The 22125-nt window shown below is 41.0% G+C and overlaps 3 protein-coding genes across 3 annotated transcripts in view; 2 read left to right on the plus strand and 1 right to left on the minus strand.

The window, feature by feature from the left end:
* wbp4 (WW domain binding protein 4) overlaps positions 1–1435 on the plus strand; it is a 5282-nt gene extending 3847 nt beyond the window's left edge. Inside the window, exons 9-10 of the mRNA XM_052130702.1 lie at positions 111–307; positions 664–1435. Coding sequence (XP_051986662.1) covers positions 111–307; positions 664–871 — 405 coding nt within the window. The 3' untranslated portion in view covers positions 872–1435. The remainder of the gene's footprint in view (positions 1–110; positions 308–663) is intronic.
* A 3234-nt stretch (positions 1436–4669) lies between these two features.
* On the minus strand, positions 4670–11419 carry mtrf1 (mitochondrial translational release factor 1). Its single transcript, XM_052130704.1, has 10 exons — positions 11015–11419; positions 9450–9538; positions 9277–9358; positions 9073–9180; positions 8182–8354; positions 5683–5800; positions 5464–5600; positions 5242–5340; positions 4894–5000; positions 4670–4803 (listed from the first exon to the last, which is right to left on the minus strand). Exons 1-10 carry the CDS (start codon positions 11295–11297, stop codon positions 4776–4778), a joined length of 1224 nt encoding a protein of 407 aa, XP_051986664.1. The 5' UTR covers positions 11298–11419; the 3' UTR covers positions 4670–4775.
* A 5652-nt stretch (positions 11420–17071) lies between these two features.
* On the plus strand, positions 17072–22109 carry LOC127646809 (coiled-coil domain-containing protein 122). The gene is given in 6 exon segments (XM_052130713.1): positions 17072–17085; positions 17375–17480; positions 18760–19158; positions 21464–21505; positions 21507–21581; positions 21719–22109. Coding segments are annotated over 6 exon segments (849 nt in total). The 3' UTR covers positions 21932–22109.
* Positions 22110–22125: the final 16 nt, after the last annotated feature.

Genomic DNA, 22125 nt, shown 5'->3' on the forward strand with positions numbered 1-22125 from the left:
ACACACACTCTCACATACACACTAATATACACACACACACATGATTGACTGTACACACAAACAAACACGACAGCATCAGGATGAGATAAACGTGTTTGTTTGGAACACAGAAAAGGAAAGAGCCGACAGCAGATGAAGGAGGTGAGGAACAGGCTGATGAAGGAGGACGACAGGAGGAGGAGCAGAAAGAGAGTGACAGACGTGTGACTGAAGCAGTGGAACACGTGACGCTCGTGAGGAAACCCAGACAGAAGAACATCAATCCATACGGAGTCTGGGAGCAGATCCAGCCCGAGGAAGATCCATAGTAAGAGATTCATCGTTCTGTCAAGTAGAGCCGAACGATTAACCGAAATAAATCATGACGTGACCCAGTGCCATTTTCAAACCGCGAGGACTGTGATTTAATTTGATAATAGTCTGAACGCGCTGTCGTGCTTTCTAATGTAAACCGGATCATCGTGTTACACGCGTGTAATCTGTGTGTGATGTCACATGTGCTCTGCGTTCAGTTCCCTCAGATCAAATATTTTATATGATATTCTTATTGCTACATAATAAAGCAGCACTTCCATCGCAGACGCACGCCTGTTTTCCACTTCCTGTAGTGTTGTGTGTCTGTGACGTTCAGTTTCATTCTCGTCTCTCTCGTGTCGTCCGCAGTGAGAATGTGGATCTGCAGCTGCCGCAGATGGAGAGCGCAGTCGCTGCAGTCGCTCCACCCGCCGTCCCGCAGGAGCCCAGAACCAAATTTAAAGAGCGCACCATCACGTCACTGGGAGACGAGGGCAGCGCCGGAGCCACATTCAAGAAGAGGAAGACTGAGAACGGCAGAACCAGGAGTCTGAGACAGAGAGAGACAGACGAGTAGACGACGCTGGTGATGGGAAATCATTTAGTTGGTCTTCACAGGAGAATCTATATTTGATAAGTTCTGCGCAGTTTAAGTGTTTGTGAGGGACTTTTGTAATATTTTTTATTGTGGGGATGAAGAATCAAAGCCATCATTTTGACTTTAATTGAACAGTGAGTTGAGATCTTACAGCTTGTGACTTTTATTACACAATCAATCTGAAATACATAAAGGGATCTGTCATTATTTACTCACCCTCGTGTCATTCCAAACCCTTCTGTGGAAAACTAAACGAGAATGTTAGTCTCAGGAACGCTTTACAATGAGGTTTTATTTAACATTAATTAATGCATTCAGTATCAAAGAACATTTATTATTATTCTTAATAAAATATATTTGATGAATATTTGCATTTATGCTGGGTAATGTTCATTTATGAAATACAGTTGTTCAGTTAGTAATGCATTAACTAATGTGAATATATGCACATTTTAATTAGAAACATGTGTTAGCATGTGCAGAACGTGCTGTAGAAGTGTTATTCATTATTAATTAATGTGAACTAATACAATAAAAGAAAAGTGAGTCTAATAATCTCAATCACATCTGTTGTGTTCAGGTGAATATTCCTTCCATAAAAACACTTTTTAGCAGGAAACGATATGAATGTTTGATTCTCAGAACTTTAAACTGTTTATTTGTCTTGATCATAATTGGATATCAGTCATTGAATCTCAGTTGCCTCCACGTCTGAGACCGTCAATCCGCGCATCTTTCACGTGACTTGAGCTTGTTACCATGGAGACGTAGCGCATGTGGAGGCTTCACGCTATTCTCCACAACATCCACGCACAACTCACCACACGCCCCACCGAGAGCGAGAACCACATTATAGTGACCACGAGGAGGTTACCCCATGTGACTCTACCCTCCCTAGCAACCGGGCCAATTTGGTTACCCCATGTGACTCTACCCTCCCTAGCAACCGGGACAATTTATTTACCCCATGTGACTCTACCCTCCCTAGCAACTGAGACAATTTATTTACCCCATGTGACTCTACCCTCCCTAGCAACCGGGCCAATTTGGTTACCCCATGTGACTCTACCCTCCCTAGCAACTGGGACAATTTGGTTACCCCATGTGACTCTACCCTCCCTAGCAACCGGCCCAATTTGGTTACCCCATGTGACTCTACCCTCCCTAGCAACTGGGACAATTTGGTTACCCCATGTGACTCTACCCTCCTTAGCAACCGGGCCAATTTGGTTACCCCATGTGACTCTACCCTCCCTTGCAACCGGCCAATTTGGTTACCCCATGTGACTCTACCCTCCCTAGCAACTGGGCCAATTTGGTTACCCCATGTGACTCTACCCTCCCTAGCAACCGGGCCAATTTGGTTACCCCATGTGACTCTACCCTCCCTAGCAACCGGGCCAATTTGGTTACCCCATGTGACTCTTCCCTCCCTAGCAACTCACTGGGCCAATTTGGTTACCCCATGTGACTCTTCCCTCCCTAGCAACCGGGCCAATTTGGTTACCCCATGTGACTCTTCCCTCCCTAGACTCCAGGTGTGATAGTCAAATCAATACTCGCTGAGATACACAGAGCCCCAAAGATTATCATTATGCTGCAATCAAACCTGACCATTGTGATACAGAGAAAACACAGAATAAAAATTCTACTACCAATAATTTATTTCAAACTTAAAAATATAACTCAAAGTAAATCATGAATCAGAAATGAAAATTCAATTACAGAATAAAACAGAAGAAATATTTTCCAATTTCAAACTTTCTATAGAAAAACCATATTTTGCAAACGTGTGTGTAAGATTGCCGTCATCAACTGGAAAACAACAGATGACCAAAAGATGCTCCACTTATTGATGCCCTGATTGTGTGTGTGTGTTATTGTCACAGTTGCTAGGGAGGGTAGAGTCACATTGGGTAACCAAATTGGCCCGGTTGCTAGGGAGGGTAGAGTCACATGGGGTAACCAAATTGTCCCGGTTGCTAGGGAGGGTAGAGTCACATGGGGTAACCAAATTGTCCCGGTTGCTAGGAGGGTAGAGTCACATGGGGTAACCAAATTGGCCCGTTGCTAGGAGGGTAGAGTCACATGGGGTAACCTCCTCGTGGTGGTGATTAGTGGTTCTCTCAATGGGGCGTGTGGTGAGTTGTGTGTGGATCGTGGAGAGTAGCATGAGTCTCCACATGCTGTGAGTCTCCGCGGTGTCATGCACAATGAGTCACGTGATCAGATGCGCAGATTGACGGTCTCAGAATACCAAATGTGTCGCTTTCTTTTTCGCATTCTTTTACGACCACAAATGTAGGAAAAGTCACAAAGTCATGTACTGTTCAGATAAAGGAAACCACTTTTATTAAATTACAATATGACCAAATACAATAGCAGAATTCATGACTCGGTCATGACACGCGGGTGACTCCGGAGCGGTTTCATTGTTGCGGCGTGACTCCGGAGCAGTTTCATCATCATCATCATCGCCGTGACCGGAGCAGTTTCATCATCATCATCATCATCGCCGTGACTCTGGAGCAGTTTCATCATCATCATCATCATCATCGCCGTGACTCTGGAGCAGTTTCATCATCATCATCATCGCCGTGACTCTGGAGCAGTTTCATCATCATCATCATCGCCGTGACTCCGGAGCAGTTTCATCATCATCATCATCGGCATGACTCCGGAGCAGTTTCATCATCATCATCATCATCGGCGTGACTCTGGAGCAGTTTCATCATCATCATCATCGCCGTGACTCTGGAGCAGTTTCATCATCATCATCATCGCCGTGACTCCGGAGCAGTTTCATCATCATCATCATCGCCGTGACTCTGGAGCAGTTTCATCATCATCGGCGTGACTCTGGAGCAGTTTCATCATCATCATCATCATCATCGCCGTGACTCTGGAGCAGTTTCATCATCATCGCCGTGACTCTGGAGCAGTTTCATCATCATCATCATCATCGCCGTGACTCTGGAGCAGTTTCATCATCATCATCGCCGTGACTCCGGAGCAGTTTCATCATCATCATCATCATCAGCGTGACTCTGGAGCAGTTTCATCATCATCATCATCATCGCCGTGACTCTGGAGCAGTTTCATCATCATCATCATCATCGCCGTGACTCTGGAGCAGTTTCATCATCATCGGCGTGACTCTGGAGCAGTTTCATCATCATCATCATCATCGCCGTGACTCTGGAGCAGTTTCATCATTATCGCCGTGACTCTGGAGCAGTTTCATCATCATCATCGCCGTGACTCTGGAGCAGTTTCATCATTATCGCCGTGACTCTGGAGCAGTTTCATCATCATCATCGCCGTGACTCCGGAGCGGTTTCATCATCATCATCGCCGTGACTCTGGAGCGGTTTCATCATCATCGCCGTGACTCCGGAGCGGTTTCATCATCATCATCATCGCCATGACTCCGGAGCGGTTTCATCATCATCATCATCGCCGTGACTCCGGAGCGGTTTCATCATCATCATCATCATCATCGCCGTGACTCCGGAGCGGTTTCATCATCATCGCCGTGACTCCGGAGCGGTTTCATCATTATCGCCGTGACTCCGGAGCGGTTTCATCATCATCGCCGTGACTCCGGAGCGGTTTCATCATCATCATCATCGCCGTGACTCCGGAGCGGTTTCATCATCATCATCATCATCATCATCGCCGTGACTCGGGCGGTTTCATCATCATCGCCGTGACTCGGGCGGTTTCATCATCATCGCCGTGACTCCGGAGCGGTTTCATCATCATCGCCGTGACTCGGGCGGTTTCATCATCATCGCCGTGACTCGGGAGCGGTTTCATCATCATCGCCGTGACTCCGGAGCGGTTTCATCATCATCGCCGTGACTCCGGAGCGGTTTCATCATCATCGCCGTGACTCAGGAGCGGTTTCATCATCATCGCCGTGACTCAGGAGCGGTTTCATCATCATCGCCGTGACTCAGGAGCGGTTTCATCATCATCGCCGTGACTCTGGAGCGGTTTCATCATCGCCGTGACTCTGCAGCAGTTTCATGAGTGTTTGTGTGCTATTGTGTTCCTGCAGAAGTCTGACCACCTCCTCGAGAGATTCACCTCCTCTCATGAACTCCTGCACAGAACACAAACATCACATGTATAAATACAACATGAACTAACAGAAATCAGATAAACGGTCACTCATGACAGAAGCCCGTGTGTTTGTACGTGCTTCTACAAATCTAGAATCGTATTTCACATCTGGTCGTAATTGCTTCTTTTTAGGTTGAGTAGCACATTTAATGTCTTGTTGAAGTCATGTTTATAAGGGAAATAGTTCAAGGATATTTTCCACAGCTTTTGAAATATGTTACCTTGATATCACGTGTCACGTATCTGATCCTGTGATCCGTCACTCGGTCCTGACTGAAGTTATATGTGCGGATTCTCTCAGACTGAGATCGAGTGCCCACCTGCGTCACACAAACACATTCAGTAAGTCATAATCATGTTCATAGCATGTGTAACTACTGAATGTACCCTCATGTACTTGAAATACTGTATTTGTTGTATTGTCTTGATTTAATGCGTGTGACCTGTTGTTTGCGTGTTGCATGCGTGTTCTCTCTCTGCTGTCCCATGCTGCTCTGGTACAGTCGCGCTCGCAGCACACGCATCGCCGTGTCACGATTCTGTAACTGAGAGCGAAACTGCTGACACTCTGATACGGTCCCTGAAAACAACGACACACAGAACACACCATCACATCTATCACAACATAACACACTAATATCACATCTGAAGAGTATTTGCACCTGTGGGCAGGTGAACTATCCGTACAGCGCTGTCAGTGGTGTTGACGCTCTGACCGCCTGCTCCTTTCGATCTGAAGGTGTCGATTCGCAAATCTTTCACATCGATGTGAATGTCAACCTGTGTGGAGATTTCACTCAAAAATGAAAATTCTGTCATCATTTATTCACCCTCATGTCATCCCAGATGTTTGTGACTTTCTTTTTATCTGCAGAACACAAATGGAGCTTTTTAGAAGAATATTTCAGATCTGTAGGTCCATACAAGGCAAGTGAATGGTGACCAGAACTTTGAAGATCCATAAAGCACATAAAGGTAGCATGAAAGTAATCCATAAGACTCCAATCTGAAATGTCAGATTTTGGTGAACTGTCCCTTTATAATCTTAATTTCAATAGACAGAAAACCTATTCAATGCGGTCTGCATAAACACCTGCACATCTGAACAGATAATGCATCAATACATGAGAATGTTAAGGAGACCTTTAGAGGACAGGGCGGGACTGAAAGAGTTTTGTGTTTCCTCGCAATACCTTTATCCATCCCTTATGAAAACCATGTTTAACTACAGTAACTATAGTTCATCTATAGTATTTGTAGTAAAAACATAGTAACCACAATCTTTAACATGGTTTTACCACAGTAACCATATTTTAACCATGATATTCACAGTAAAACCTTTTAATTATAATAAAGGAAAAATGATGGTAATTAAATAAAAAAAACATGGTTAGTTTTTACTGCAGTAAAGTCATGGTTAACATGTGGAACGAGCACCAAGGGATTTTATAAGTGGTTTCCATTCAAATAATACAGGAAAAACGGTAATAAATATTCTAAACACTCAAAAAATAAAGGTTACTATTGTAACATGACGGTTAGTTTGTAGTAGTAGTGTAGGGAGGGTGGAGTCACATGGGGTAAACAAATTGGCCTGGTTGCTAGGGAGGGTAGAGTCACATGGGGTAAACAAATTGGCCTGGTTGCTAGGGAGGGTAGAGTCACATGGGGTAAACAAATTGGCCTGGTTGCTAGGGAGGGTAGAGTCACATGGGGTAAACAAATTGGCCCGGTTGCTAGGGAGGGTAGAGTCACATGGGGTAACATCCTTGTGGTTGCTATAATGTGGTTCTCGCTCTCGGTGGGGCGTGTGGTGAGTTGTGAGTGGATGCCGCGGAGAATAGCGTGAAGCATCCACATGCGCTACGTCTCCATGGTAACACACTCAAGTCACATGATAAGATGTGCGGATTGACGGTCTCAGGCATGGAGGCAACTGAGATTCATCCTCCGCCACCCGGATTGAGTCACTACGCGACCACGAGGACTTGGAGCGCATTGGGAATTGGGCGTTCCAAATTGGGAGAAAAAGGAAGAAAATAAAAAAAGAAATGTGTTTTTAGAAATCATAGTACAAATGAACTATGGTGTTCCTACAGTAAAACTAACCATATTTTTTATTGTTTTGTTTTTACGTGTTTTATGATTTGTATTACTTTAGCTATTGTTTTCCTTTATTATTACAAATATCAGAGTTACTGTAGTAAAACCATGGTGAATTTTCGGAAGGGATGGATAAAGGTCTTGCAAATGTCCTCTAAGGGGCTCCGTACAATCGCAGCTAAATCAAAATAAATCAAAGCTGTAAGCAGTGATGAACGGGCCCTCACACCCTGGTGCCCGTTGGGGCAGCTGTGCCAGGGGAATGTCAATCCAAATCTTTTTTAGCACTTAAATGTTGTTAAGAGTGTATCACAGTGTAAAACATGTCGTTTCCTGTTGCCAGTAGGTGGCGCTATGACTATAACTGAATATTGGCACAGTGAAGTGTTCAGGGCGGGACTCTTATCAAACATGTGACGTTTGGGGCAGATTGGACATTGTATGTTTGAGCTACAACAACTTCCTGTTTCATGGCGAAACATCGAACTATGCCAGGTTGCCATGGATACACCGTTCAAAGTAAACTCAAAAGCTTCGCAATTTAGCATCACAAAGACCTTTAGATTAAACTGACCGAGTATGGAGAAGATCTGATGAAATCTCTAAGAGGAGTTCGTTAAAGGACGAGGCCTGGAAATGGCAAAAATTTAAGAGGAAAATCACAATGGCTGACTTCCTGTTGGGTTTAGGATATGGCTCGAAGAGACTTTTTTGTACGTGTTGACATGCTACATATGCCTACTGATTTTCTTTCGTGTAGGTGAAACGCGGCATGAGGGCTGCTTTGTTTAAATTTTGTAGGTGGCGCTATTGAGCCATTTTGCCACAATTCATTCTGAAACCAGTATCAGGTGTAACGTTTCCCACTTTTGAGGTGTGTGCAAAGTTTCATGAGTTTGAGCGTGTTTAGGAACTCAAAAATACAATTGATTTGGGGGGAAAAAATTATTATAATAATAAACGCCTAGAAGAACAATAGAGTCCTCGAACCATCTGTGCTCGGGCCCTAATAAGAGAATCATTATAAGGATTGTAACATGCAGTGAGTGAATTCTCACATCATCTGGCTGCGGCAGCACAATGACGGTCATCGTTCCAGTGTGAATGCGCTGCATACGAGATGACAATCCCACTTCAGGAATCCTCTGAACTCTGTGTGTGCCACCCTCAAACTTCAACCAACGATACACGGCGTCACCCGAGACTCTCACAGCAGCGTGATGAAGACCACCTGAAATCAATCAATCAATCGCGTCGATGAATAAATGAAGTGTGACAGTGAGTTCACACCAGAGGCGGCGAGAGCGTCAAATCGACCGGAAGTCATTAATTTTCAATGGCAGCCAGCGTCTCTCGGCGAAGTGGCGCGGCGAGTCTTGGCCGGTGTGAGCGTCAGATGAAAGTTCAAGTGCAGTCAACATTATGGTAATGAGCTGTGACGCGGTTCGGCGGCAACCTATTGGAATATAGAAGTGCTCCGATCTAGCGAAGTCTAGAGAACACAACCGTGTAAACTTTGGTTCCCACCAAACATTCGTTCTGAAGATAAAATGGAGAAACTAATTATTGCCGTGGCGGGTTTCCCTGTAATATATGACCAAGACCACAGTTATTATTACAAATGTATTTTATTTTGATAACAAACAACTATAATTTTAATTACTTTCTGCAATCGATCGATTTTAAAGAGTTCATGAGGATATTCGCTACTTGTGATCGGTCGGCAAAAAGTAAATGGTCGACATGTCTGGATGTTTAAATTGCAGCCCCTTTAAATATAGTTCACAAAACAAAACATTCTGAACAAACGTTGCCGCCTATTTCAACTACGTCAGAGCGTCCACGAGTGTCCTCGAGCGTTGAAGGCAGGGCAGCCAGAGCGAATTTTGACGCTCTCGCCGCTTCTGGTGTGAACATACAGTAACAGTGAGGATGATAAATGAACGTACCATAATCTGCAGGTGTGTAGTTGAAAACCTCAAAGTCCCAGTTTTTATAGCCGGCAAAACCCTGATACATATTAAACATCTCTCGAGTGAACTGTTGACAGATGTCACCTACACAAACACAAACATGACCTCTAAATGACCTTCAGAATCACGTGGAGCTTATATGACATCTCTAGGTTTGATCTTCACGTCGACTGCACAAACCTCCAGTGGTTCGTCCAGCTACGACCTCCAGAAAAACATTTTTACGGTCCTGTTCATCAGCCGGAACCAGAGACTGAATCAGCTGAGACAATGAAAGATCAAAGTGTGAACATGTCAGACATTAGAGAGCAGCTGGTGACACAGACAGTCTGAAATGGAGGACATGTTTAAACCTTCTCGTTAAGTGTCTCTATTCTTCGGCTGATCTCGGCATGTTCCTCTCTCAGGAGTGAAAGCATCTGCTGGTCTTCAGCTCTCGTATCTTAACACACGATCAAAGACGATTCATAATGACAATCATTGGCAAGGGCTCAAAAACTAGTGAACTGCCTACATAGAGGGTATTTTGCCATTATAAATGTAACACTGTAAACCCCTTGTCAAAAAGTACTGTGGCGGTGCCATGATGCGGTGATGGCATACGTTTGTGCCATGGTATTTATAGGGTTCTCCAAGGGACTTCAGTGACTATAAGACACATCCCACACACATGGCATCACCAGAGGCATTTAGCCTCAAACAATAAACACTGCAATCATAAATTGTACTTCTTTACCTTAGATTACGCACAAGAACGGCTTGTATAGCTAATGTGCATGAGCATTCTCAAGCTGATTGACATATGATGTCTGTATCTGAAAGGTGATTGGCTATTTTACCTGTAAGGCGGGACTTCCGTTCTACATCCATTGACCATTGGTTGCAGTTGGATGTTCAAATTTCTCCCATTTATTTTAATGGAAGTGGTCCGACTGCTAAATACTCTCTGTTCATATGCAAGTGTTTACCAAATTAAGCTTTTTTCTCCCCAATCTGGAACGCCCAATTCCCAATGCGCTCTGAGTCCTCGTGGTGGCGTAGTGGCTCGCCTCAATCTGGGTGACGGAGGACGAATCTCAGTTGCCTCCGTGTCTGAGACCGTCAATCCACGCATCTTATCACGTGACTTGTTGAGGGTGTTACCATGGAGACGTAGCGCGTGTGGAGACTTCACGCTATTCTCCGCGGCATCCACGCACAACTCACCACACGCCCCACCGAGAGCGAGAACCACATTATAGTGACCACGAGGAGGTTACCCCATGTGACTCTACCCTCCCTAGCAACCGGGTCAAAGTGGTTGCCAAGGAGACCTGACTGGAGTCACTCAGCACACCCTGGATTCAAACTTACGACTCCAGGTGTGATAGTCAGCGTCAATACTCGCTGAGATACACAGACTCCCCCCCCCCCCCTCCAAATTAAGCTTTTTATAGTATATATATATATATATATATATATATATATATATATATATATATATATATATATATATATATATATATATATACACACACAAGTTTTGTATTTATACATTTCACCAGATGAGGTTTATTGAAAAAAACTATCTGTAACCATCAGCACCGATTTTTGTGGATAACAGATAGTCCCTAAAAAACTATATATTGCTCTAGCTCTACTAAAAGGTAAAAGAGCCAATCGACTTTTAGATACAGACATCACCTGTCAATCAACTCAAGAACTACACATTAATGGACCAGCCTGAAAAATAGCGTTTTGTAGCATAAAATAAGCCTAAAATTATTATTTCTGGGCATCATGATTTGAAAGGCACCTACTGTTTGATGCCTCAAAATACTGTCTAGGTAGGCAGCTCACTTGGCTATCTAAGAGACAACTATAATCCCGTATGTGGGGTAAAAAACACTATTTAAAGTGAAACTGTTGTGTGACTTACTGTGAATGAGAGTTTGTATCTCTGTAAGTTCTCTCATCGCTAGTTGAGCTCTCTCAAACGCGTTGAACACCTTCGACACTTCAACCAGTTTAAGATTTAAACCTCTCCTGTCAGACTCACTGACACACCCGCTCTCGACACTACTCGACATGCATTTATATTCATCTAACACACGTTTAATGTGTCTTTGAACAACGTCGCTTTTCAGGAAATCATCAGTTTTGTGAGAGAATGGTCGACAGCTCGACACACTCCGCACGAGTCTGAACACAGCCGACGCCATCTCTTCAAAAGGATCACTGATAGGTATCTAATAATTATTATTTAAACATTTTTTTATGTCTGTGTACTATTAATCGTCCATAACCTCCGCGCTTTTATCACTGGAGAGAGCGTGACGGTCAACTAGCGTGTTACGACCGTAAGTTACCGTTTGCGGATACCATACAAATGAATGGGGAGAGCCGTAAACTGACACCTACCTACCTGTCGCAAAATATTCCCTGACTTCCCTCATAAAGCAGCCATTTTATCGTAGTAAACTCCACATATAGTTCGATTCAAAAGGATTGTTTAGTTTAAAACATGTTGAAGATTGATGGATAGGCAGTCAGTTAATTAATTGATGAGCTGTTCCCTCATAAAATAAGTTTATTCAGCATTGGGAAGCATCTCCTCCATAGACATCCATTCAAAAAGAAAGCCAGTATGCCGCCCGCGTTATGCTATTCTATGCGAATCGGTAGCAACGCATACAGACGGTCTCTGGCAATAAACGTATGATCCTAAAAGAGGTGGGGTTTTTTTCCCCGAAGTGTCCTACTCACTTTTTTTTAATTTTTTTTTATTGAACATATATAACCGCACATACATATACATACATAATAGTTATACCTCAAAACAGAATTAAACAATAATAACATACTTATAAAGCAATAAAGATAGTAAAATCAAGTAAAATAAACAGACAAAACTTTAAAACAAAATTAATAAGTAAATAATATATATATAAAATAAATAAATAAATAAATAATAATAATTAAAAAAAAAATAATAATAATAAAATATATATATATATATTTGAGCCAGAGGTAACATATAATTTAAAATAAATTCAAGAGAGTGAGAAATGCCTTGAGTCGCTTTTGAAGAGGTGGGGTTTTAGCGGCCCGGAAGTTGTCAGATATGACGGACCTAAATAGTATTTCTTCCATTTAAACTCTTTTCTGCGTATTCTCAATTAAATCGCTATTAAAGTTAGTGTCTTTATACAAGTATAAATTATTGTTCAATCCGCTACTGAAGCATCCGATGTCATATTGAACCTGTTACTTTTCTCAGCGCTGTTTAGGATGGACCAATCACATTCGTTTGTAATTACGGGATCCATCCATCCATCGTGAACCGCTTATCCTGTGTACAGGGTCGCGGGGGGCTGGAGCCTATCCCAGCTAACATTGGGCGAAAGGCGGGGGACACCCTGGACAGGTCGCCAGTCCATCGCAGGGCGTAATTACGGGATGATAATTACAAATAATTTTGAATTTAATAAGGCGAATTTATATTTGTATCACATGTAAAAATCCTTAGCAAAATAGATTAAAATATATGGGATTGTAGTTTGTGACCTCATGAAAGACGATAAGTGCACAATCTTTGTTTTTAAGTATTTGTTTATTCTTAGCAGGTTAAGTATTATATTTGTAGAAGGTGTCAAAAAACATGTGAATCTATAGCCCCGATACTTCAGTCGAGATGAGTGTTTTTTATAGACTGCCTCACCCGAGTGTGTAGATGACATGAAGCGATGGTCCGAGATAAGTTACGTTATCATTCATTACTTTGAGTTGTTATAACAGACGACAACTGCACAAGCGTTAAATTAATTTGTACTCCAAATAACACTTAAATGGATGTTGTTCTCCATCTGAATCGCTCGTTTCGGTACATTTTACATTGTGTCACGGGATGGGCGGATTGATCCTAAAGTATTGATACTTCTGATACTGATGTTGTAACACACAAATATTGATTCTTATATTTATTTTAAACTAGGGATGTTATTATTTGGTTAACATGAACAATAATCATAAGCTTCAAAGAGAAATAAAAGGGATTAGGATATATTAGCAAATACTTGTGCAGGATGGGAACTATTTCTTCTTCCGCTCATCTTCACATGCTGAAAGACACGAGCCGAGACGACTCGTTCAAACACGAGGGATCAGTGTCTTATAGAGGTGATGAGAGGAAATCAGACAAACAGCTTCTGGAGGAAATTCACACTAAAATAACAACATATCTAAAGGTGACATTTCTTATCATGGGTTTATGGGTAATTGTTGCTAATGTATAATTAAATAAAGTAGTTAACGATGGTTTTACTACTACTGTAAGTGTAAACAAAACAGGCTCACTAATGTTAAAAAAAAAAAAAAAAGATGAATTATAACTAAAAATAATATTTAAATTACACATTTTATCCCAAGAAATTCATTATTATTTTTTTTTTTTAAATAAATAATACATTCTATTTAATAGAAGTATCAGTATTGACGATATTGGACTTGACATTATTGGTATCGTATTGAAAATAAAATAAGTGTTATCGCTCATGTGTCTCGAGACCAGAAACACTAAACAGACTGCATTGACCTGTTTCATGTGACGTCACTCAAACACGTCAATACACAGCGCGTGGAGTTCCGTGAAATGTGTGTATGGAGGCCCAAACCTGCATAAATAATAAATGAATAAATGTAATAATAAAAAAAAAAAAAAAAAGGAATAAATGTCTTGATAAAACAAATATAATTAGTTTTTAATTAAATTCATTCCTGAATTTATTATTGTATGACTTTATTCCTTTATTATTTTCTTCTTTTTAGCTTTTAATTATTTATTCATTTATTTTGCATATTTTTTTTATGTGTTAATTTATTTTTTATATTGATTTATTCCCAAATATATTTATATATTCCCATATATATTTATTTATTTATACATATATTTATTTTTACATTTCTGTGTGCAACATGTAAATGAGGGAGGCGGTCCTTGCGGAGCTCCAGTGCATCATTGGTTGAGAGCTCAATAGTATTATCGGCAGCAGATGGACGTCCCACCTCAGCACCCGCTGACTCGCACAGATTTAGAATATGCAGGAAACGTTTCGCAGAGAGTTTAACAATCCAGGATGTGCTTCGACATTCATACCAGCATACAGCTCTCCTAAAACATCAATCAGCACCTCTACTCTAAATGAAACAGTCATTTGATGCGCGGTTATCCACTTCATTAGCATGTCGCGCAACTCTCTAGATATATGTGATGCGTCAGCGATAGATTTATATACATAAACGATCAGGGAAATGAAGCATGGTTGTATCTTTTACAATGAACAATCATAACAACACAAAACAATATTATGGATTTGCGGACATCAAAATATGAAGTTATATACGCAAAAAAAAAAAAAAAAAGAACTAGGTTAAATCATATCATTTATGAAACTTGCTCATTTTGTGGATTTGTTAAAGAAACAGCTCCACATTTATTTTGTGATTGTAGTATAACAATAAATCTTGGATTGACTTACGCTCTTATGTTTATAGTTTACACGATATATGACCTGACGTCACATCAAAACAAGTCAAGAGTAATCGAGCACACGCTTCAGTCTACAATAAGCCAATGGTGAGCAGGACCCGCCCACATCATTATCATACAAGAGACAGAAATGTAAGAATAAATACAAAAACAAATAAATGTGGGAATATTTAAATATAGAAATAAATACATGTGGGAATAAATAAATATAAAAATAAATGAATGCATAAATAAATAATAATAATTAAAAAACAAAAAACAAATGAAAGAATATTTTTTTTTAAAGAATAAAAATAAAAAGAGAAAATAATAAATAAAGGAAAAAAAGTCATTCAAAAATAAATTCAGGAATAAATGTCATTAAAAACTAATTATATTTGTTTTATCAAGACATTTATTCCTTTATTTATTTTCTTATTATTACATTTATTTATTTATGTATTTATTTATTATTTTTGCATGTTTTGTCCTCCATAGTATGGAGCCAATATGATGCCTTATATATATATATATATATATATATATATATATATATATATATATATATATATATATATATAAAATGAAGTATTGCAAAAGACAAAGCTGAGTTTAACTTCAAAAGAAAATAAAAAAACAATGTTGTAAACGAAACCCAAGAACTGAGATCCTTTTTTTAATCTGTTTCTCCTATCGCCAAAAAATAAATAATTCCTTGTGTACGAGAGCACACTTGGCAATAAAGCTCATTCTGATTCTGAATTTTTGCAACATTTCTTTTTATTTGAGATTCACTTTGCGGAAACTATTTTTCCTTTAATGTTTTATTGTTCTTTTAATGTTCGTGGTACCTCTCTCTCCCTTTGCGCTTCACTATGTGACACTGTTTTGACATGGGGCGGAGTTTTGAGTCTGATGACATCACATGGGGCGTGGCTTACTCACGAGGTCAAGGAGCATGTGCAGTTTACATGTAGCATGATATGGCAAGCCGTTTTAACTTTTATTCATTTCCAGGATATGAATTCTTGATATCAACAATTACATTTTCACTAGTTAAAATGCTCATTCTACATATCAAGAATTGTATTTCAACTAGTAAAAACTATAATCCTTGATACCTGTAATTGTATTTTCACTAGTGAAATGTCACCATAGGATGCCATTCAAAAATCAATTGTTGATATCAAGAATGTATTTCTTACTTGTTGAAATTCCAATTTCACATATCAGAAATACAATTCGTATTAAAAACCTTTATTTTTGATATCAAGAATTACATTGTTACTAGTTGAAATGTCTATTCTAGATATCAACAATTGAATTTCTACTAGTAACAATGTTAATTTCTGATATCATGAATGTGATTGTTACTAAATGAAAGACATTTTAGATATCTGAAATTATATTGATATCATAAATACATTTTCAGATATCAAAAATTTTAATTTTTACTAGTAGCAATTCAATTGTTGATATCAAGAATTCACATTTCATCTAGTAACAATGTAATTTCTGATATCAAAAATTGCCATTGTTACTAGTGGATATCGAATTCCTGATATCAATAACTATCATCTTAACTAGTGAAAATTGAATTGTTGATATTAAGAATTCATATCCTGGAAATGACTAAAAGTTAAAACGGCTTGCCATAGCATGATGCCATTTCAACAAGTGGAAGTGTTCACTGTGATTTAAGGTGTCTCATATTCTCTCATTTCTAACCAAGAATAATATCACCATGTTAAAAGATGAAAAAAGCTCATTTATGGTGAAAGTCCTGGTTACAAGTGCTTTTGTGCTTCATGTAGGGATAGATCTAATATCACTGCTCCGTGTCGTTTGATGTTTCTGCTATTTTCACCTTAAATAGTTTTTTAAAAAAAACTCCTATTTACATAATGGGAAGTATGTGTTTGTGCCATCAAATCCTTGATTAGTTCTTACCTGATCAAAACACCTGACACTGTTTCATGGTGACATTGAATTTGTTTCACATTTGTTAATGTATTTAAAGCACATTCAGACAGCTATGAAACACTGCACTATAGGTAAGGGATTAAACGATTTTAACACAAAACAAGTTGAATTCCATGATTGGAGATGTTTTCAGTTGCTGTAGTTCACTCTGTTTACTCTGTAATGTGATGTTGCTATGGTTACAAACAGCGCTCTCATTTCGAACGAGGATTCAAACTGACTGGAACTACTGGTGCATTCAACAGTTTAAACCGCACACATTCCAGCCAATCAGAATCGAGTATTAGAACAGAAGATAGTGTAATAAACTGTAATATTCTTCTACGACTACTTCTAAAAATCCTCATATATGTTCTGCAGAAGAAAGAAAGTCATACACATCTGATATGACATGAGAGTGAATTATGAAGGTTTTCATTTTTAGATGCACTGTCCCTTTAAATACCTCATCACCCTCATCATCGCGCTCCTCCGTCAAACACAATAATGGACACTGTCAGGTACAGTTCATCAGCTGTATTTCTGGGGGAAATATACTAAATTCTCATTTATAACCAGAAATACACGAAGGAAAACCACTAAAAACAAAACTCGCTTAACTTGCTGTTTATCTCGACGCTAGTGTGAGAGATACAAAAACAACACGATGCAAATCAAGTTTAAAATCGCGCAAGAGTCACTGAATTCCATGCTTCAAATCGATTTGAAGGAAAAAAAAAATCGATTTTCATTAAAACAATATCCAACATCAATGAATAATTATCACACAAACCTGTTGTTTGTTTTCAGGGCGCCGGAGTTTCCTCTGTCTGAAACACTAGCGGAAGTTCTCCAGCAGGGGGCGAAACAAACTATAGAGCTCAGAGACAGACAACACAAACACAACACACTACAGGTGTCCACACACAACACAAACACACACACAACACACTACAGGTGTCCACACACAACACACACACAACACACTACAGGTGTCCACACACAACACAACACACTACAGGTGTCGACTCACAACACACACACACAACACACTACAGGTGTCCACACACAACACAAACACAACACACACACAACACACTACAGGTGTCCACACACAACACACACACAACACACTACAGGTGTCGACTCACAACACACATACAACACACTACAGGTGTCCACACACAACACAACACACTACAGGTGTCGACTCACAACACACACACACAACACACTACAGGTGTCCACACACAACACAAACACAACACACACACAACACACTACAGGTGTCCACACACAACACAAACACAACACACTACAGGTGTCGACTCACAACACACACACAACACACACACAACACACTACAGGTGTCGACTCACAACACACACACACAACACACTACAGGTGTCGACTCACAACACACACACAACACAAACACAACACACTACAGGTGTCCACACACAACACACACACAACACACAACACACACACAACACAAACACAACACACTACAGGTGTCGACTCACAACACACACACAACACAAACACAACACACTACAGGTGTCGACTCACAACACACACACACACAACACACTACAGGTGTCGACTCACAACACACACACAACACAAACACAACACACTACAGGTGTCGACTCACAACACACACACAACACAAACACAACACACTACAGGTGTTGACTCACAACACACACACAACACACTACAGGTGTTGACTCACAACACACACACAACACACTACAGGTGTCGACTCACAACACACACACAACACACTACAGGTGTCGACTCACAACACACACACAACACACTACAGGTGTCGACTCACAACACACACACAACACTCTACAGGTGTTGACTCACAACACAAACACACAACACACTACAGGTGTCGACTCACAACACACACACAACACACTACAGGTGTCGACTCACAACACACACACAACACACTACAGGTGTTGACTCACAACACACACACAACACAAACACAACACACTACAGGTGTCGACTCACAACACACACACAATCTATACCATCATATACATCAGGCATCCTGGATATACTGCTGAAATAATGGGGTTAATAAAACTGAAGAAAGACACATACAGTGGGAATCAGAGGTCAGAGGTCACTGTAAGAGTAAAGAGGTTGAACAGTGTTTGTGATGTTTCCCACAGGCTGCTCTGTTAGATCTGGATCAGCGCTGTGAGTGTGTGTCGTCTGATATAAAGCTGAAGGAGAAGCAGCTCAATGCTGTTCACTGTGATGTTGAGCAGATTCAGAGCAACATCATCAGTCTGGACTCACACACACAGACCATCTTACTGGAAAACTTCCATCTCAGAAACTCCATCGAGGATGAGATGGAAAACTCTCGCTCTGCACTCGCTGGACACGACTCATACCGCACTATAATGAAGAACTACAGGACGTCTGTTTCTCTGGTGGAGAGTCGAGCAGACGTTTATAAAGAGTTACTGGAGAAAGAGCAGAAGGTGTCTGAACTGAGGAACACGCTGGAGGAACTCAAAGTGGATTTACAGAATCCTGTAGGAAATGCTGTTCGTCAAGCTCAGGTGTAAACGACGAGTTATTACACAACAACACTTGATCTTATTACTCACGTTGTGTTTGTCACACAGACCCCATGATGAGTGCAGTTTTCTTTCCTGCGTTGATATATTTCTGAATAGATCCTCCTTTAGTTTGTTACAGACTTGAATCATGATTTGCTCGTTTGTTGTAGGTGGTATTTGGGGGCGGGGCATGGTCATTCAAGAGAGTATTTGATTGGTCAAGCCATTGGGATGCACTTCTCACTCAAATAAATTAAACTAATGTTCAATAAGTTTATCAAATCAATTTGATGGAAATTTGCTATGAAATTGAAATGCGTAAATCTTTAAAATAGGCTTAAATATTATTTCATGTGCCGAGTGCAAGATGAGTCATCAATATTTCTGGTCTGTATTCCCAGATGAAAGGCTGCAAATGTAAAATATGTTTGTGTAAGTGAACTTTAAGATGTGTGCTAGCATATAGATGACATAAAACATAACAGACATCAATTAAATGCCACAAAACTCTTCTTGAGTTCTGGAATGCCCAATTTCCGCTACTTAGTAGGTCCTCATGGTGACGCGGTTGCTCGCCTCAATCTGGGTGGCGGAGGACGAGTCTCAGTCACCTCCGCGTCTGAAACCGTCAATCTGCGCATCTGATCACGTGACTCGTTGTGCATGACACCGCGGAGACTCACAGCATGTGGAGACTCATGCTACTCTCCACGATCCACACACAACTCACCACACACCCCATTGAGAGAACCACTAATCACCACCACGAGGAGGTTACCCCATGTGACTCTACCTTCCCTAGCAACCGGCCCAATTTGGTTACCCCATGTGACTCTACCCTCCCTAGCAACCGGGAAAATTTAGTTACCCCATGTGACTCTACCCTCTCTAGCAACCGGGCCAATTTATTTACCCCATGTGAGTCTTCCCTCCCTAGCAACGTCCCAATTTGGTTACCCCATGTGAGTCTTCCCTCCCTAGCAACCGGGCCAATTTGGTTACCCCATGTGACTCTACCCTCCCTAGCAACCGGCCCAATTTGGTTACCCCATGTGACTCTACCCTCCCTAGCAACCGGGACAATTTAGTTACCCCATGTGACTCTACCCTCTCTAGCAACCGGGCCAATTTATTTACCCCATGTGAGTCTTCCCTCCCTAGCAACGTCCCAATTTGGTTACCCCATGTGAGTCTTCCCTCCCTAGCAACCGGGCCAATTTGGTTACCCCATGTGACTCTACCCTCCCTAGCAACCGGCCCAATTTATTTACCCCATGTGACTCTACCCTCCCTAGCAACCGGGCCAATTTGGTTACCCCATGTGACTCTACCCTCCCTAGCAACCGGCCCAATTTGGTTACCCCATGTGAGTCTTCCCTCCCTAGCAACCGGGCCAATTTGGTTACCCCATGTGACTCTACCCTCCCTAGCAACCGGCCCAATTTGGTTACCCCATGTGACTCTACCCTGTCTAGCAACCGGGCCAATTTGGTTGCTAAGGAGACCTGACTGGAGTCACTCAGTACGTCCTGGACTCCAGGGGTGATAGTCAGGCCCACGATTTCATGGAGTTTTAAATTTGTTACAAAATACTGAAATTAAATGAACTATTGTATTTGACTATGACTATAGAGCGCAACAGTTCCCGCCCACTTTTTCATCCGTCTGTGTTCCAGAAGTATTTGAATAAAATCCTTCATTAAAGCGTTGTGCACCATGAACCAGTTCAACCAGCTCCGAGGAGAATCACAACATCACAAACTTTGTTTTGAGGTGAAAATCGAATGTGAAAATCGGACATAAAGACAAAGAGACAAGATTGTGCACTTACCGTATGTATAGAAACAATATAGTTGAAGTTTATTGCAGAATATCCCGATATGTTCAGATATATCAGTAGTTTAAGGGTGAAGAGAGACGCGATTACATCATTCACAGTGTGTCATGGGAGTGGGCGGTCGCTCCGAGGCTTGTTTCGTGGGTTTCATTGACCGTGATCCTCTGATTGGTGGATCTTTCTCTGTTGTATTATGGGTAATGTAGTTGTTTACCATGAATTCTGCTATCAAACATGATTTTTAAATAATGATGTTGAATAACGCAGATGGATGCTTCAACAGTAGCATATAACTTTCATAAACAGCCTTGTTGCTCATGGTCGGTCTGTCTTTAAAGGTTTATATGTTATCTTTGGAAATCAATTAGTCTCTGGGATAAATTAATGCGATTTTTACTTCTGGATCCAGACTGTTGCGCTCTGTAAGTGTAATGTTGTGAGTCATGTGGTTTATTTTGCTCTTTCCAGAATGAAATCAACTTTCTAAAGGGAAATATTCATCAGAGCAGACAAACTGTGAGCTGAGAGAAGAGCCCTTCTGCAGCGGGAGCAAGAGACTCAGTCACAGCTCAAGAAAGAAATCGAGGTAAAGACGGACTGCTGGGTGGAGCTTGAGCAAGGGGCGTAGATTCTGGGCGTGGCTGTTGGGGGAGGTAACACCTCCATTATTTATACCGATCAATGGAAACTTGGGTAAATGCTTCATACTGTTTTTCCTTCTAGATCCAGCACCGGAGATGTGAGGCCATCATTAAACGTCTTCACTGTCAGCTGAATAAAGCTCAGTCCAATCACAGACAGATCTGCAGTGACATCACTCACATGGAGAAAGAGGTGCAGGATCTGAAGAGTCAGCTAGAGGACGCTGCACAGCCTGAACATCCCTCACTTCCTCTGCCGTGTAATGCAGAGCCGTTTGGCATGACAGGTGTATAGTTGTTTTGAACGGTACAGCTACATTATAAATCAGTATTGAGTTCAGTGATTGATGAAATGTTTGAATCGTCTGTATTAATCTGTAGCTTGTTAAATGTGTCGCTGTGATCCGTTCTCTCTGCGGTTGATGTATGTTTGGATGTTTTCTCTCCAGTAAACGCCTCATGGCCGTGTTTGAACACAGTAAACAGCTG

Source organism: Xyrauchen texanus, chromosome 7, assembly GCF_025860055.1.
Source record: "Xyrauchen texanus isolate HMW12.3.18 chromosome 7, RBS_HiC_50CHRs, whole genome shotgun sequence".
In the NCBI taxonomy this organism is placed as follows: Eukaryota; Metazoa; Chordata; class Actinopteri; order Cypriniformes; family Catostomidae; genus Xyrauchen; species Xyrauchen texanus.